This window comes from Colius striatus, chromosome Z (assembly GCF_028858725.1).
Source record: "Colius striatus isolate bColStr4 chromosome Z, bColStr4.1.hap1, whole genome shotgun sequence".
Taxonomy (NCBI): domain Eukaryota; kingdom Metazoa; phylum Chordata; class Aves; order Coliiformes; family Coliidae; genus Colius; species Colius striatus.
In genome coordinates, this window is record NC_084790.1 from 60,986,458 (window position 1) to 61,001,657 (window position 15,200).

General features: G+C 36.8%; 1 protein-coding gene across 1 annotated transcript in view; it reads right to left on the reverse strand.

The window, feature by feature from the left end:
- The window catches only part of PCSK5 (proprotein convertase subtilisin/kexin type 5), a 260,750-nt gene that overhangs the window by 29,043 nt on the left and 216,507 nt on the right, over positions 1-15,200 (reverse strand). The window contains exons 23-25 of the mRNA XM_062017429.1: positions 14,029-14,226; positions 13,617-13,685; positions 261-303 (exon numbers count right to left, since the gene is read on the reverse strand). Of these exons, the coding sequence (XP_061873413.1) occupies positions 261-303; positions 13,617-13,685; positions 14,029-14,226 (310 nt within the window). The remainder of the gene's footprint in view (positions 1-260; positions 304-13,616; positions 13,686-14,028; positions 14,227-15,200) is intronic.

Sequence of the window (15,200 nt, forward strand, 5' to 3'; positions counted from 1 at the left end):
TAGTTACAAATCCAAAGGCAGTTTAACTTTTAGACCCTTTCTGTTCTATATTCCTTTCTTCACATATGCAAAGCTTTAAAAGGCCTTGATAGTAAGCGGTTCTCTAGTTTTTTATAATTTCCCAAATCTTTTTCCAAGGTTAGTGTTCTCAGATAGGTCCTACTTAAAAGGAATGTTATAACGTAGACTGTACAGATCTACATAATGAAGCATAATTTTTTTCTTTAGAAAAATGTGTAGGTATGAAGAACTATACTTACATATAATAGTTCTGAATGCATGTTATACAGATTCTTGGATTATCTGAAATTAAAATGGAAAACTATGTAAATAACATTCAGAGTTAAAACAAGAACATTAAAAAATTGTTGTTACACCATGTTAGTGTTTTTTTCTTGTATTAAAGTCACTACCACCATAACAGGCTGAGAAGAGAGGAAAAAAGAGTTGGAGTTGTTCAGCCTGGAGAAGGCTCCAAGGACACCTTACAGCAGCCCTCTGGGGCCTAATGAGGCCTACAAGAAAGCTGGAGAGAGACTTTTTACAAGGGAACGTAGAGATAGGACATGGGGTAATGATTTTAAACAGAAAGAGGGTAGATTTAGATTAGATTCTTCCCTGTGAGGGTGATGAGGCACCAGAATAGGTTGTGTAAAGAGGTTATGGATTCCCCATCCGTGGTAGTGTTCAAAGCCAGGTTGGATGAGGCTTTGAGCAACCTGATTTGGTGGAAGATGTCTCTGCTCATGGCAGATAGGGTTAGAACTAGAAGCTCTTTAAGGTCCTTTCCAACCCAAACCATTCTATGATTCCACAACATTATTATTTATGAATCTCTGTTTACATTATTTTGAAATGAACTCTTCTACTCGATCCTGCCTTATAGTTTCACAGTGATTTTGTGACTTTTGAGTCCTCAGTATAAGGAATCTAGAAGGTGCTGGGTGCTTAGAAAGCACTGTTCTGAAAAGCAGAACCTTCTCAGACACATAGAGTGAGCAAAATTAAATCTTAAAAGAAGGATCTGTAATTTCATCTTTTTTCTATATTTGTTGCAGGCATAAGTGAAAAACACTTGGCATATTTAAAGGCAAACCTTTCAAAAACATATAAGTAATCAGATTAATCTTGAAAATTCTAAGCTAGACAAACATATTCTATATCATATAGAATGAGGGGCAGCAAGGATTTGAGGCAAAATTTCATGTCAGAAAACTAATTTTTGCATTCAAAAAATTTGTTGAATGAACAGAAAAATTGTTACATAGCTTTTTAAAACTCTTAGAGTGATGGACATGGCATTGTACTCAAATGAAGGGAACAACATTTTCTATAACCTTCCATTATCTTCTATTAGCTATTTTTTTACCTCATTAAAGTATCACAAAGGGAGTAGAATGGAAGGAAACAGAACAACCTGGTCAAATACATTTATAAACTGTTCTCCCATGAAATGCCCATAAATTGTGATATTAATCATAAGGCAACATTTTACTGAATCTGCTTGAACTGTGTCTACTATAAATCACACTTTATACATACAAACTTATGAGGGAACGTGCACTTGGTTTTGCAAGTAGTTCTAGCAAATTATTTATGAGTTGCAAAGATTTACCCAGAAATGTTACTGATCTGTGAAAATATTTGTTACTGTTTAGAACATGGAAATAGTGTTCACTTAATCTAGTGATCTCTCCAATTAGATTTTTTCTTAAGACATGAAATAATCTTAAAATATAAAGAGAATTTCTATCAAGTCTTCTTTTACTTCTAAATAAAAGGTGTTTTGTTTGTCCAGGTCTTTTTTTTTTTTGAATGATTTTGGAAAGAATAATATTGTTTCTAAATAAGGACATTGCCTGAGATATTTATTTTTCCCAATTAACTTGTGTGGGGTTTTTTTTTGTTGTTGTTTGTTTGTTTGTTTTTTCCTTACAGGGCTTTTAGAGCATTGTTAGGAGCCAGTTTGATATGATGATCCTTTTGAAAATTATTATGGTATTGGCAGATACAGTCTTTATGTTTTGTTAATGGCAAGAATTGAGTAGGCACAAATTAAACATTTTTAAAATTATTGGGATTGATTGAGGGTGTAGTAGCTAAGTCTCTATGTATTTTCTGGCTTTTATGAAAAAAAGACTCTTTTCCCCTCTTGTCTGTGGGAGGTTCTGATGACGTTTTTCTTTCTAGCTGCCCTTTCAATTTTGCCTGTATGGAGGACTATCTACATAGCTCAATTTGAGATAGATCTCAGCAGTAATTGCAAAAAAGGACGCAATGTCTGATTGTCCTCTGGAAAGAGAGGAGAAAAATTAAGTTTCATTAAGTAAAGACCATGTATTTTGAGTTGGTTTAGAATCTAAGAGAAAGTATGCAGGAATAAATGGGTAAAAATAGTTTGTTCAGGTAGCTGATTGGATGAGATATTGTGGAGTGGGAAAAAAATGTATCACAAATAGCACTTGCATTCTGCTGTTTACACAAAGTTTAGAGGGGAGTGGTAGTAGTAGATATCTTATTAGAAGGCCATGAATTTCATAAGACTAGCTGTCTTACTGTGTTTCACTGGCCAATGCTTTCTTCAAATCTAAGAGTTTAGAGGCAAAGAGAGAACTTCTTCACATTTTGCAAAATGAAAACGTTGGGCTAGTGTGATATAAGTTCATTTGCAAATTTCTCTACTACATTATTCATCAACCCTTATTGAACCATTGTTCTAACTCTTAAAGATGTACCCACAAAAGAGAAACTCTGCCACCTTCTATGTTTAGACATAGTTTCTGGATTTAAACTGTTGAGGAATAATGAACATAAATTTAGAAAGGAATGCAAAGAAGGCAACAGTCTGATAGTAGGCAGAGAGAAAACTAAATGTGCAGCTACTCCTGTAGTAGTGAACTTCATTTTTAACACGTTATGTTTCCAAAATCTTGGAGATGAGTTTTAAAAATGATCTAAGTCTAGAGAATTTTATATATATATGCGTGCAACTCTTCAACACTGTCTCCTTTAAAATTTACTGCAGTGAGTTCTTGAACTGGTGGTAACAAACATCCTGTATTCAGTGAGATCTTCACTTGTCCATGAAATAATGTGATCTCTGTGGCACAAAGTGAGCTGGTTGGTATATCACACTCCAAAAGACTTCTTGTCATGAGAAGTGCTAATCTTTTATCTATACAGTTTCTATTTGCATTGATTTCCACTATGTTGAAGATAGAAACAAAAGTGATCTTGATAGCACTGAAAAAAAGATTCAAACAATCTTAAGATATAAGGAATCAGACACAGGTCTTCTGTGACTTTCTGGTTTTAATGCAGCTTTCTCAGATAAGTAAAGATCATCTAGAGTTCACAGAAAAAAATATTTATTTTCTTTCCTTGTCTGCAATAAACCAAATACTCCTGTTCCCTCCTGCACCCTCCACCCTTCTCAAGTACAATACATTTGGAATGCAGCTATGTTATAATACAGAAAAGGTACGTGCAGAGATTAAATATTGGTCAAAGGCCAAACATTCATGCATTCTGTTGGAACTCTGATTTAAAATGAATTAGTGTTTTCTTCTTCTCTGGGAGGGAAATATGGGCATTAGCGTTACAAGCATAGCATTGTTGTGCTGGAAGGGTATTTGTGTTCAAGTATGTAGAGGAACACTGTAAGTGATTTTTTTTCTTTTTTGGTAGTATGACTGAAGAGGCTTAATGAAATACTTAGTACATAAGTTCATCCATATTGAAAGTGAGTTCCAGAGTGTTTTGGAAAACTTGTTGCTGCTTCACTGTGTTTGAATGTTCATGGGATTTAGACAGATCTTAATTTTGGAAACTTTGCATAGCTAGCCCACGGTACTTTTGAGTAGCACTAACTCAAAATATCCTGTCTAATTAGACCCAGATCTTGCAATGACTCGAATACATGCTTGACTGTATCTAATCTACAAAATAAAGCTGGAAGCTGAAGCTAAGTGCAAGGACACATTTTGCAGGATCTCTATTTACTCTATACCTTTTATTTTAGCTTCCTGTTTTGTTCACAAACTTTAAAAAAAAAAAATTAAATTTCTTGAACTTTTTACTGGCCTACACTCAACTTTTTTTTTTTTTTTTTTTTTTTTTTTTTCTCCCTTGAGGAGAAGTTCAGGATGTTTGCTGACCTGGGACTTAAGTCCTGGTTTACCTTTCTTTTCCAGTTTAATTAAACGTAATAACTGAAAATTATTTTATATTACACTGCAGTTTTCGTATAAGGGCCAGCCTGCAGTAATTGTTTCACTTCAACAGTTACTGCTAGATTTTATTTGCCTTTTACATTCCCCTGAACAATAATTTACAATAATCTAAAAAAAGTACTATAAATTGTAATGTATCACCAACAAGAGTAATGATATATTTTAACTACCTTAGAGTATTTTTTTCTTTAGCATTTATGGCTTCTCAATTAAAATAACTCAAATGTACAATCCAAACATAATAAGGTTTTTGACTAGACATGTGCCCAACTCAAACCTCAGCTTTCAGTAAGCCATAAAAATGAAGAGTTCTGTTGTGGAATCAAGAAACCTGGTTTTGATCTTCATTTGTGTGAGAAGGTACTTGTTTGTCTCTGTCCTTTTTGGGGCCTTTTCTCACTATTTTTCTTTTTTTTTTAACCTTCATCAGGAAATCAGCTTTATCTTCTTTCTTATTTCTGACATAATTCCTTTTGATGAGTCATATTACCAGGAAGTGATAGAAAAAAATGTGAATGTTAACCGAAGAAAGAGGTGGATTTTGTTATAAGTCAGATCTATTTAGAGAAAGAATGGCATCAATATTTGCTTTGGCCACAACCTGCAACTTTGGTCCAACTAAGATATTTACTTAATTAAAATTGTATGTGTTTTTTTTTAAGGCATAAAATCTCCCCAAAACTTTGAATAGACTTAACCTCTTCAAAAAACGTGTTTTTACTAAAATCACCTCTATTTGGTTGGTATGTTTTGTGTTTTTTTACCATTCTATGAAACTACTTTTAATTATGACAAAAATTAGACAAACAAACAAAAAAAATGTTTTGGCTATTATTCTTGCTTTAAAACTTAATTACTGAAAAATTTGCACAGTTCTAATCTCAATTACCTTGCTCTAAGAGAGGACTAATGTCACTTGCTCTTACTGTATTTCATTGACAAAATAAAGAGAATGAGGCACATTTTCTCATTCAAATAAGGATTTTAGTATGTTGTAGTTGGAAATAGAAATGAAGTGCAGATAAGATCAAACAAAATCAAAGATCATTGTTGTAATATGCATTACCTGAAATAATTCAATGGTTTACATACCTAAGTTGAATGATAAATGTATACATATTGCATGTATATATGTATAAATGCATCAAATTTTGGTAGAGATTTCACGGGGGGAAAGTTTAAGGAATAGAAATTTTTTAAAACTGGCTTGACTTAAAAGATAAATATTGATTCAGAACACTAGTCTCTCACCAGACAGTTTGCACGTGCTGTAGCAGGATTTACACTGCACATGAAGTCCCCAAATGTGATATCAACCAGAGAAGTTAATTGCTTAGAGGGCTACAAGGAACTAGTGGTTCATTCTTACTCCTAGTAAAATAAAAGGTAGGAGTCCTTTAACAGAAATAGAATCAGAAAATCAGCAATACTCTCTCACAATTAAGAAACGGCATTCAGTTATTTGTCTTAGATTTTATTCTATCACCTGGGTGTTATCTTTTGTTATTATTCTGCTAAACAATGTGATGATTTCAAGAAGCATGGTAGCTGCATCTTAGGAAACTCAAACTTTTTGTGTGTCAAGGTGCATTTTCTGAAGACACTTATGATGAGATGGTCCATTTTGTTTTCATAGTTTCTTACTGCACAGGTTGTTCCTTTGTATGAATAGCATTACTCGGAGAGTGCTATCGTACAAGCAAGAGTGCAGACACCATAGACATCAATGCAGGTTTTACCATTAACTTGAACAGCTGGATTCCATTGCTCCTCCATTAACAAAACATACTTATGCAGACAGGACTCATATGGGAAACATCTTCTCTATATGGGGAGAATCCAAGATTTGCACTGCTACAGTCAGTAAATGGTTCTGTAATGTAATTCCTTACTTGAAATGTCAAGACCCTGAGCTGGTGTAAACCCAAAGAATTGAAAAAAGTACATATTGAGGTTTCCAACTGCCTGAGCACTTCAGTGCTGACTAAAAGTTAAAGTTATTAATGACATCGCCCAAATGTCTCTTAAACACTGACAGCCACAGGGCATTGACCACCTCTCTAGGAAGTCTGTGTTTGAACATCCTTGTAGTAAAGAAATGCCTCCTAATGTCCAGTCTGAACCTCCCCTGGTGCAGCTTTGAACTGTTCCCACGCCTTGTCTGCTCAGGAAGCTGTAGAAAGCAATGAGGTTGCCTTGTGTATTCCTTTAGTTCAAACTAGACAAGCCTAGAGTACTCAGACGTTCCTCACAGAATGTGTCTGCCAACCTTGCCACCAGCTTTGTTGCCCTCCTCTAGACACATGCAGCTACCTTCACATCCTGTTTAAACCGAGGGCCCAGAGCAGCACACAGCACTGGAGGTAAGGTCGCCCCAATGCCAAACACAGTGGCACAAACATCTCTGCTGACCAGCTGCTTCTGCCGTGTTTGATGCTCCCCAGGGTGCGAGTTGCCCTCCCAGCTGCCCAGGCATGCTGCAGACTCCTGGGGAGCTTCATGGCAGCCAGTATCCCCAGACCCCTTTCTGCAGGGCTGCTCTCCATACATTCTTCTCACAGTTTTACACTTGTGCCCGGCATTCCTCAGTGCTAGGTGCACAGTCTGGCGTTTGTTGGTGATTATAAAAACTGAAGTTCAGCAGAGACACCAGTCTTTGGTCAGGTGTTGCTGCTATCATGCACTCATCCATTTTTCTCAATGTCTCTCTCCATTACTGGCAGGATTAAAGAATACACTTCCTGTGCTTCTGAATTCTTTAGCATTCTTCCCCGGGTCCTGAATTGACCTTGGTCTTCTTGTTGAAACAGAGTTGGTTTAGTGAAAGAGCTGGAGTAGGTAATAATTTGTAGGCTGTACTAACCTCACCAGTTTTCTGGTGATGTCCCTGATCTGGGTCCTAGAGAGACAGCAGCTTCCCTGAAAAACAGATCTACAGACGGTCTAGATTATATTTGTTTTAATGTATTTGCTCTTCAGTAATTCAGTGATTCAGCAGCTAACACTTCTTTGCTGTTTTAATTCATGAAGCTCCTGAACTGAAAAGTGTTGAAGAAGCAGCAATACATGCTTTGTTTGTCTCTGTAATTTTAAGGGTACATTTGTTGTTTGGTTAGTGGCTCCTGAGCTAGATGAACTTTCAGTCTGATGCAGTATTTTCCTTCCATGCTCATTTCTATGAAGAACACAAAACTAAAATCTGCAGCATTCTGTGTTTGCAGAACTCATGGTTCAATCCCATATCTCAAGTTTTTTTCAATGACTTGCCCCAAGCCTGGATTTTACTCAGAAAGCAATTTTCTTTCTCAGAAAAAGAAAAATTTTAAACCCGGGATGTTTTCTTTAATACATACATCTTGTATTTTTAGTGTGCAAGGAAATTCTAATTTAGCTATACTCTAGGAAAAAAACATACTCTAGTGTAATATTCTTCCTACACTGAAATGTCAGTACTGAAAATCAGAGGAGAACAGTTGCAAAGGTTGCTGGGCATTCTCTTTGTACAGACTGCATATTCTCTGTCCAGAAGGTTGTGGAAACAAGCCCTATTATCTGCAAATCTAAAACCCATTCTGCAAGATTAACCTCTTGAGAAAGATTTACTCTGAGATAAAAAAGTATCTTTCTCATAATTTTCTTTGGTATTTTGAAAGCCTGGGTTTATTCATCACCAGGGAAGGTCTGAAGAAATGAAGTTTTTCTTTATGTTTCTTAGGTTGCTATGGGAGCTAGATCACTTTTCACTCATTTATCATGAGTGCAGTTGCCATAATTGCAATCTGTACCTGCGAGCTTGACTCTGTTCACAGCACTGTCCTTTCAGCTATCTCACAGGTTCCTTAAATCTTCCCCAAATACCTTTTCTCTCACTTCCACTGCATTATGGACTGTATTACCTCTCCATCTCACTCAGTATAATGTGTCTCATGGAGCATTTGCATGTTACTAAGACTCACTTGCTATCTTTATAGCTGTGTGTTTGTCATAGACCTCGTAACTAAGGCCAATTTAAATAACTAGGTTATGGATGACCATTGAGAGTTGGTCAGGCCTTACTTTGCTAAAAAAAAAGAACCAAGCTTGTGCCTAAATGCACATTTTGTAAGCTTGTGTTCTTTGGGATGAAGCTTATTGAGATTTCTTGGTGTTTGTCTCTTTTATAATATATCTTTGAAAGAGAAAAGTGTGATGGATGTTTTGAACATTCTTCACTCTGTATCCTCACTGTGGGGCACTTTATTCTGTCTTAGCCTTTGAAAATAGTCCTTATGCAAAGACTGGAAAAGCCACATTGTGCTGCTCTCTATAGAAACCTGGATGAGTCAAAAGGCAATATCCGTGGTGTTTTGCTACATGGAGATGAGGTAATCTCTGGAAAGCCATGAGAAATATTCATATCATAATGTGTTGTACTTTCGCAAGTTGTGTGAGATGAGTGGAGGTGAATCAGCAAGTAGATGAGTAAGAATTGGATCACGAATATGTGGCTTGATGGGAGGACACTGGCAGAAAGGCAAACAAGTTGGGAGAGTGTCTGACTTTCACAGTCCCTTCTGAGAGGAAGACCTATTCTTTTGTTGATGACTATTATTTTTTCAATGATCCACTCAGGCTTGATGTGTTGCAAATATTTAGCTCCTCAATGAACTCAGTGCTCGTATTTAGCATTATTGGTTAATGTTGTGGCAGTTTCTGCCTGTGAAGATATGCAAGTCTATAGATATTGCATAACAGAGAAGTTTATCACTTATCACCTTCATAAGTACCCATATTTTGTGTCTGCTCATTGTGCAAATGCAAAAAGGCAAACACAAATTGTATTGTTATTTCAATGGGAGCTGAAAGTGTTTAAGGAAATGCTTTGGTCCACACATTGTATTTTAGATATGTCAAATAATAAGCAGGATTGTTGTGTTTTTGCATTTTATTGACTCTGAAGTTCTCTTAGAAGTGGCTTAAATTCTTCAATTTTTTTCCTCTTGTCCTAAGTATTGCCTTAGAATCATAGAATGGTAGGGGTTGGAAGGGACCTTTAGAGATCATCTAGTCCAACCCCCCTGTAGAAGCAGGGTCACCTAGATCAGGCCACATGTTTGTCCAGTTGGGTCTTGAAGACCTCCAAGGAAAGAGACTCCATAACCCCTCTGGGCAGCCTGTGCCGCTGCTCCGTCACCCTCACAGTGAAATAGTTTTTTCTTATCTTTAAGTGGAACTTTTTGTGTTTCAACTTCATCCCATTACCCCTTGTCCTGTTGCTAGCTACAATAGAAAAAAGGGATGTCCCAACCTCCAGACACCCACCCTTTAGATATTTGTAAATGTTAACAAGATCTCCCCTCAATCTCTTCTTCTCGAGACTAAACAGCCCTAGTTCCTGCAGCCTTTCGTCATAAAGAAGATGCTCCAGTTCCCTGATCATCTTGGTGGCCCTGCACTGGACTCTCTCCAGAAATTCTCTGTCCCTCTTGAGCTGAGGAGCCCAGAACCGGACACAGGACTCCAGATGAGGCCTCAACAGGGCAGAATAGAGGTGGAGAAGAACCTCCCTTGACCTGCTGTCCACTTTCTTCTTGATGCATCCCAGGATGCCATTGGCCTTCTTGGCCATGAGGGCACATTGCTGGCTCACGGTTAGTTTATTATCAATCAGGACTCCCAGGTCTCTCTCTCTCTGCAGAGCTGCTTTCCAACAGGTCAATCCCCAGCCTGTACTGGTGCATGGGATTGTTCCTTCCCACGTGCAGGACTCTGAACTTGTCCTTGTTGAGCCTCATGAGGTTCCTCTCTGCCCAACTCTCAAGCCAGTCGAGATCCCACTGAATGGCAGCACAGCCTTCTGGGGAATTAGTCAGTCCTCCCAGTTTGGTGTCATCAGCCAACTTGCTGAGGGTACACTCTGTCCCCTCACCCAGGGTATTGATGAAGATGTTGAACTGCTTTCTAAAGCCAACTGGTTTCTAAAAAAGGTAACTTTGACTTTGAAGAAAGTTTCCTAAGTTCATTACAGTTTTAGGAATCTGGAGAAAAAATGTTATTCTGCAGTGATCTAAATCTGTAAGTGAACTTATATTGAGAAGTGGAAGGTGGGTGCTGCTGTGGCACAATGAGGATCCTTTTCCTTAATGACATTGCTTCAACAGAGCTTTCTCTTTCAAATGCTGCCTTTGTTGAGGAAACTGAATTTAATTTTGATGACTTCCTGATGCTTTCTGGTGGCCACCAAAAGACAGGTAATTAAAAATTAATCATGGTCTATTGTCAGGACCATAGACCTGCAGTTCCCATGGAGTTCTGCATCAGAAAGAGTATTTGGTCATTGCTGTTCCAGAAAGTAGGATCATAGAATCATAGAATCATTCTTCAGATTGTCTCAAATTGGGTTATCATACCTGAGGTACCAAAGTCATAGAGATAATCTTGGAAATGTGAATATGTTCAGCAGACTTTCTTAGCCATTTTTGTCTGTCCAGCTTTGTGTTTGCATTTGCTTGCACAGCATTAGGAATATACTTAAAGTTTGTAAGAATTTAGAATTAAACATATATATTGAAGTCACCCTTTATGTGAACTGACTTGTCTTGGGCTCTCACTTCAGATTTCAAAGTCTATGCAACAGTCTGATTTTCAGATCTCATGAGAAGCCATGTGCTGGAGCATGCTAATTGGGCTAGTGTGTCAGCAAGCAGAGTCAGAGGTGTTTGAGACTATGTGGCCAGAGGAAGGTAGAGAGGTGAGCCCCACTGTACATAGCCATTGTTTTGACACTGTGTACAGAAAGCCTTAGATCCTTTTGGGATTCATGCTATCTCAGACAATTTTCTTATTACATATCCTAGGACTTGACAGTGTCTGTAGGCAGAATTATATCTGCAAGTGTTAAATGTTGTTTATCTCCTCAAAATATGATCAGCCTCCAAATTAATGGAGTGTCTCAGAAAAAAGTACCACTTGAATTTGAAATAAAGCATCATCTTTAATAAACTACAAAGACTTATCTGTCCTTGATTAAGTCTCTCTGACAGTTCCTGTCTTTGCTCTTAGACCTTCTGTGCAGATACAGTAAAGATATATTGCCACACTGAAAGACTAAAACAAAACTACTTCCAAACTTGAAAGAAAACTCCAGATAGATTTTGCTTCGCTCCCTTGAGGATCCCAGCAAATCCTACAACACTGTAATTTTTCCACATCAGTATCCTCATGCCTGGTGAACAGTAACCTGCAGTATTACTTACTGAGTGTGTTTCACATTCTTCACCAAAGTGTCTGACATGAGGTGTAGAATATCAAACCAAGAGAGAAGTCTGGTACCTGTGTCTTAATCTGTCTGCAGGGTCACTACTAGGTTACAATCTGTCTCCCTTATTGCTCTATTCTGCTTCTACCTGGCATCATGCGAAAACAGAGTAAATACTAATTTTCTGCCCATGCAAAGCCTGACAACATCATTGCAGGTGATGATCTAATATATTCTTTAATGCTCAGTGACAAAATTTCTGGCCCAAAATTACTTGTCCTTCAAGCCAGTAGGAAAACAAACAATTGAACTGTCTTAATTGCAATATATATCCCTTTTTAAAACTAAGTCTGTGTCTGCAAAAAAGAAGAAAAAATCGATTAACCTTTGTGATTCATAGACAGTAAGAGAATCACTTGCATTTTGTGGCTGCTGTTTTACAACAATATCACTTTGGTCTGATATTCCTTTTTAAATGCATACAGCTTCTATAAGTGATCCTGCAGCACTCAGTATAAACTGAAGAAGTTAATTATTTTTATCTCGTATGAGACAAAAGGATCTTAAATCACTTCAGAAAGAGAAAGAATCTGATAATTTTTTTGTGAGAGCGAATGGTCTTGAGTCTTTTGCAGCTCCATAAGTATGCATAAAATGTATTTGCATTTGTATATGATTAACTACTTCTCAGTATGCAAACTACATAATCTTGATTCCAATTGCTATGATTACTTCAGTTTGCTTCCTCTTTTAAATTTTTTTTAAATAGAGCATTCTCCAGAGCTTCCTGCTACATCTCTTGTAGAAAAGTTCATAGCATTGGAATGCAATTTCTACTCCTGTTATACATCCCCTTACTCAGATGAAATGACTTAATGGTCTTGAAAGTAAGATAGGATGAAGAGAGACTGCAAAATCATGCAGCATTTCCTCAATTGGAAAAAAAAGACTCTGTAGGAAGACCATAAAGATGTTAAACTAAATGTGTCACATTCCATATTTTCTCACCTTGAAATTTCAGTATTTTAAATTATTGTTATGACAGTGTAATTTCTTTACAGCTTTCAAAATAATCAATTTATTCTGAGACAGGTAACTAATCTGTTCTTTTTTTTTTAATTTTCTTTTATAGAAGTCTCTAAATATATCAAATATATTCTGATAAGAAATGAGACACATTACTGTGCTCATCTTATCTATGAATTAAGTTATTGATATGTCAGAAGACTCACAGAATACTAAAAGCAAAAACACAATCTACGTGATTTCTTTTAAGTCTGAAGTTTACAAGTCGTGTTTTATTTCAGGAACACATGGTAGTTTGCAAAAGCTGCTAGTGATCTTGGTTTTAGCCCACTGCTGTGATTCTGTTCCAAACAGAATTATAACATTAAACCAATCTCTTTGACTCTCAATAATATGTGCATTGTAACTGCCAACTTGTTCTTTAATAGTACTTAATCCAAGTCTTTCCAAGTCTTTGGAAACTGTTAATCCTCTGTGAAGGTGAACTATTGGGATACAGATTCAATCAAGTCCATGATGTTTATCTGGAGACATCACCAAGTTTAATGATGTTTATCTGAAGACATAAAATTCTCTGGCAACATCCTATCATGTTGAAAAGGAATGTGGTTTTGGTTTTTTTTATTCCAGTGTGAGAAATGGATCAACATTTTAGTATTTTTTTTAGGGCAGTAACATAGCTATTGAGGTGACTGGCTCTTGAATGAAGTTTAACGCCTGTCTTTATGTCATTTTCTCAACGAAAAAGCACAGGCTAACAATCTATTTTTGGCTCTAGAAATTTTTCACATCTATAATAAAGTGCTGTCTGATTCTGGCTTCAGAAAGTCAGTAAATCTCCCAGTGTGACTGTGGCATTCAAGCAGGGAAAAAATAAAGGAGACTGAAAAGATTAATATCTAAATTAATACAAAATTTAGTCTTATTTATGCTGGAGATAGAATTTTGAAATGGTATTAAAAAATAAAAACACTAGGAAAGATGCACTTTACTTTGTGAGAGAATACAGCAGTGACTAACTGCTCAGCAGCATGCATACAGGGTTGTAATGACAGAAGAAGAAGGAATTACTTTCCCCTACCTTAAGAATAAGGATAAAGGTTCATAAAAGGAATATTTACCCAATTCACAGTTCTGGCATCCATCTGAACACAGCATGCAATCTTCAGAGTCAGGATCTTCCACTTCACCTGTATTTTGCAAATCACCAATTTTGGGTTAATTCTAGATAATTGAAGGCCAACATTTGGAAACACTCAGTAAGGTTCGTGGAAATAACCTTTATCCAAATCCACAATGGAGAAAGATTCATAGCAATTTCTTTTCTCGTCTATTTTTGCATAACCCCACTCAGTCTGAGGAGAATTCTTCTATGTTATATTAGCATCGTATTAGAAGAATATCTGAGCTGGAGTTTAAGGACCTCAGGATCAGATGTGATTGTATTTTTAAAAACTGGATCCAAGACCCTTAACCAGATTTCTGTAACAAATTAAATTGAATATTTGTTATGTCCTAGTGAAGAACACTTACCTTCTCTACAACTATGCTTCTGACATGTGTTTTCAGTAAGGAAGTAGCCTCTGAAACATCTTTTGCAGTGGCTGGAGTTCAGGCACACCTCACAGTGGCCAAGGCAAGCCACGCAAGTATGCTCTGAATGGTAGTGACCTGGAGGACAGCTCTCTCTGCACTCCCCATGGTACAGGAAACGGTCAGTCCCTCTTCTGTCTGTGTGGCAAACAAGCAGGAAAAAGATATCAGCAACAGAGGACATCTAATAATAAGAAGCTTGATGAAGCACTAGTGTTGCAGCTGCTAAGAGTTAATATTGTTCACTGACTGCTGGATTTGTACAGTTGTACATAAGATGAGCAAAAATATTTAAAATTTTCAGGACTTCAGGCCTTCCACAATCCTGGATATTTATGACATATAGAGATGTCATTCATGCTAGTAAATAATTACTACTCACATCCATCAATCTAATAAAATAAAGATAGAGAGATTTCTATTACTGAAGTTCCCTTGCAGTGAATACACGTGTACTTCTACTGTATTATACATGCAGATGTAGACTTGCCATCAGTAAACCAAAACTGACCACTTCACCTTTGGAAAGGATTAGTCTGTACTAGATTGAACTGTAATCCTCATCCTAGCCAAAGATAGACTCTGGAGTCATCTAGATTTGAATCTGAATAGCAAGCTTGTGCCTATTTGATATCATAAGAGAAGTACCATTCTCCAGTGAATGGGAAATTGTGAAGTACATTGCTTCACATCCTTTCTGTGTTAAACTGGTGAAAACATCTACAACGCCATGTGCCATGTGCTGCAACATGGGGGGTTTTCTAATGGGTTACCTCACAATGTAAATTATACAAATTATTGTGCTAAATGTATTTGATTGCTTTAACTACAGTGCAAGAATTTGCTTACCATAGTTTTCTGTTTAAAATTGCAGAGAAAGCAGCTATAATAGAGAATATTTGCTGTACCATAGCAGAACTATTCAGATTTTGTTTCTTTTACTTGTCATGTACAAATCTAGTATTCTCAGAGTGAGATTCATCAGTGTCCTCATTTCTTGATACACCAGAATATAGAAAATGTTATTTCTGTCCACTGTAAAGAGAGACTTGGGGAACAATTATACAAACTTCTCTCTCACGTTGGACCTGAAGTGCTGTTTTAAAACTTTA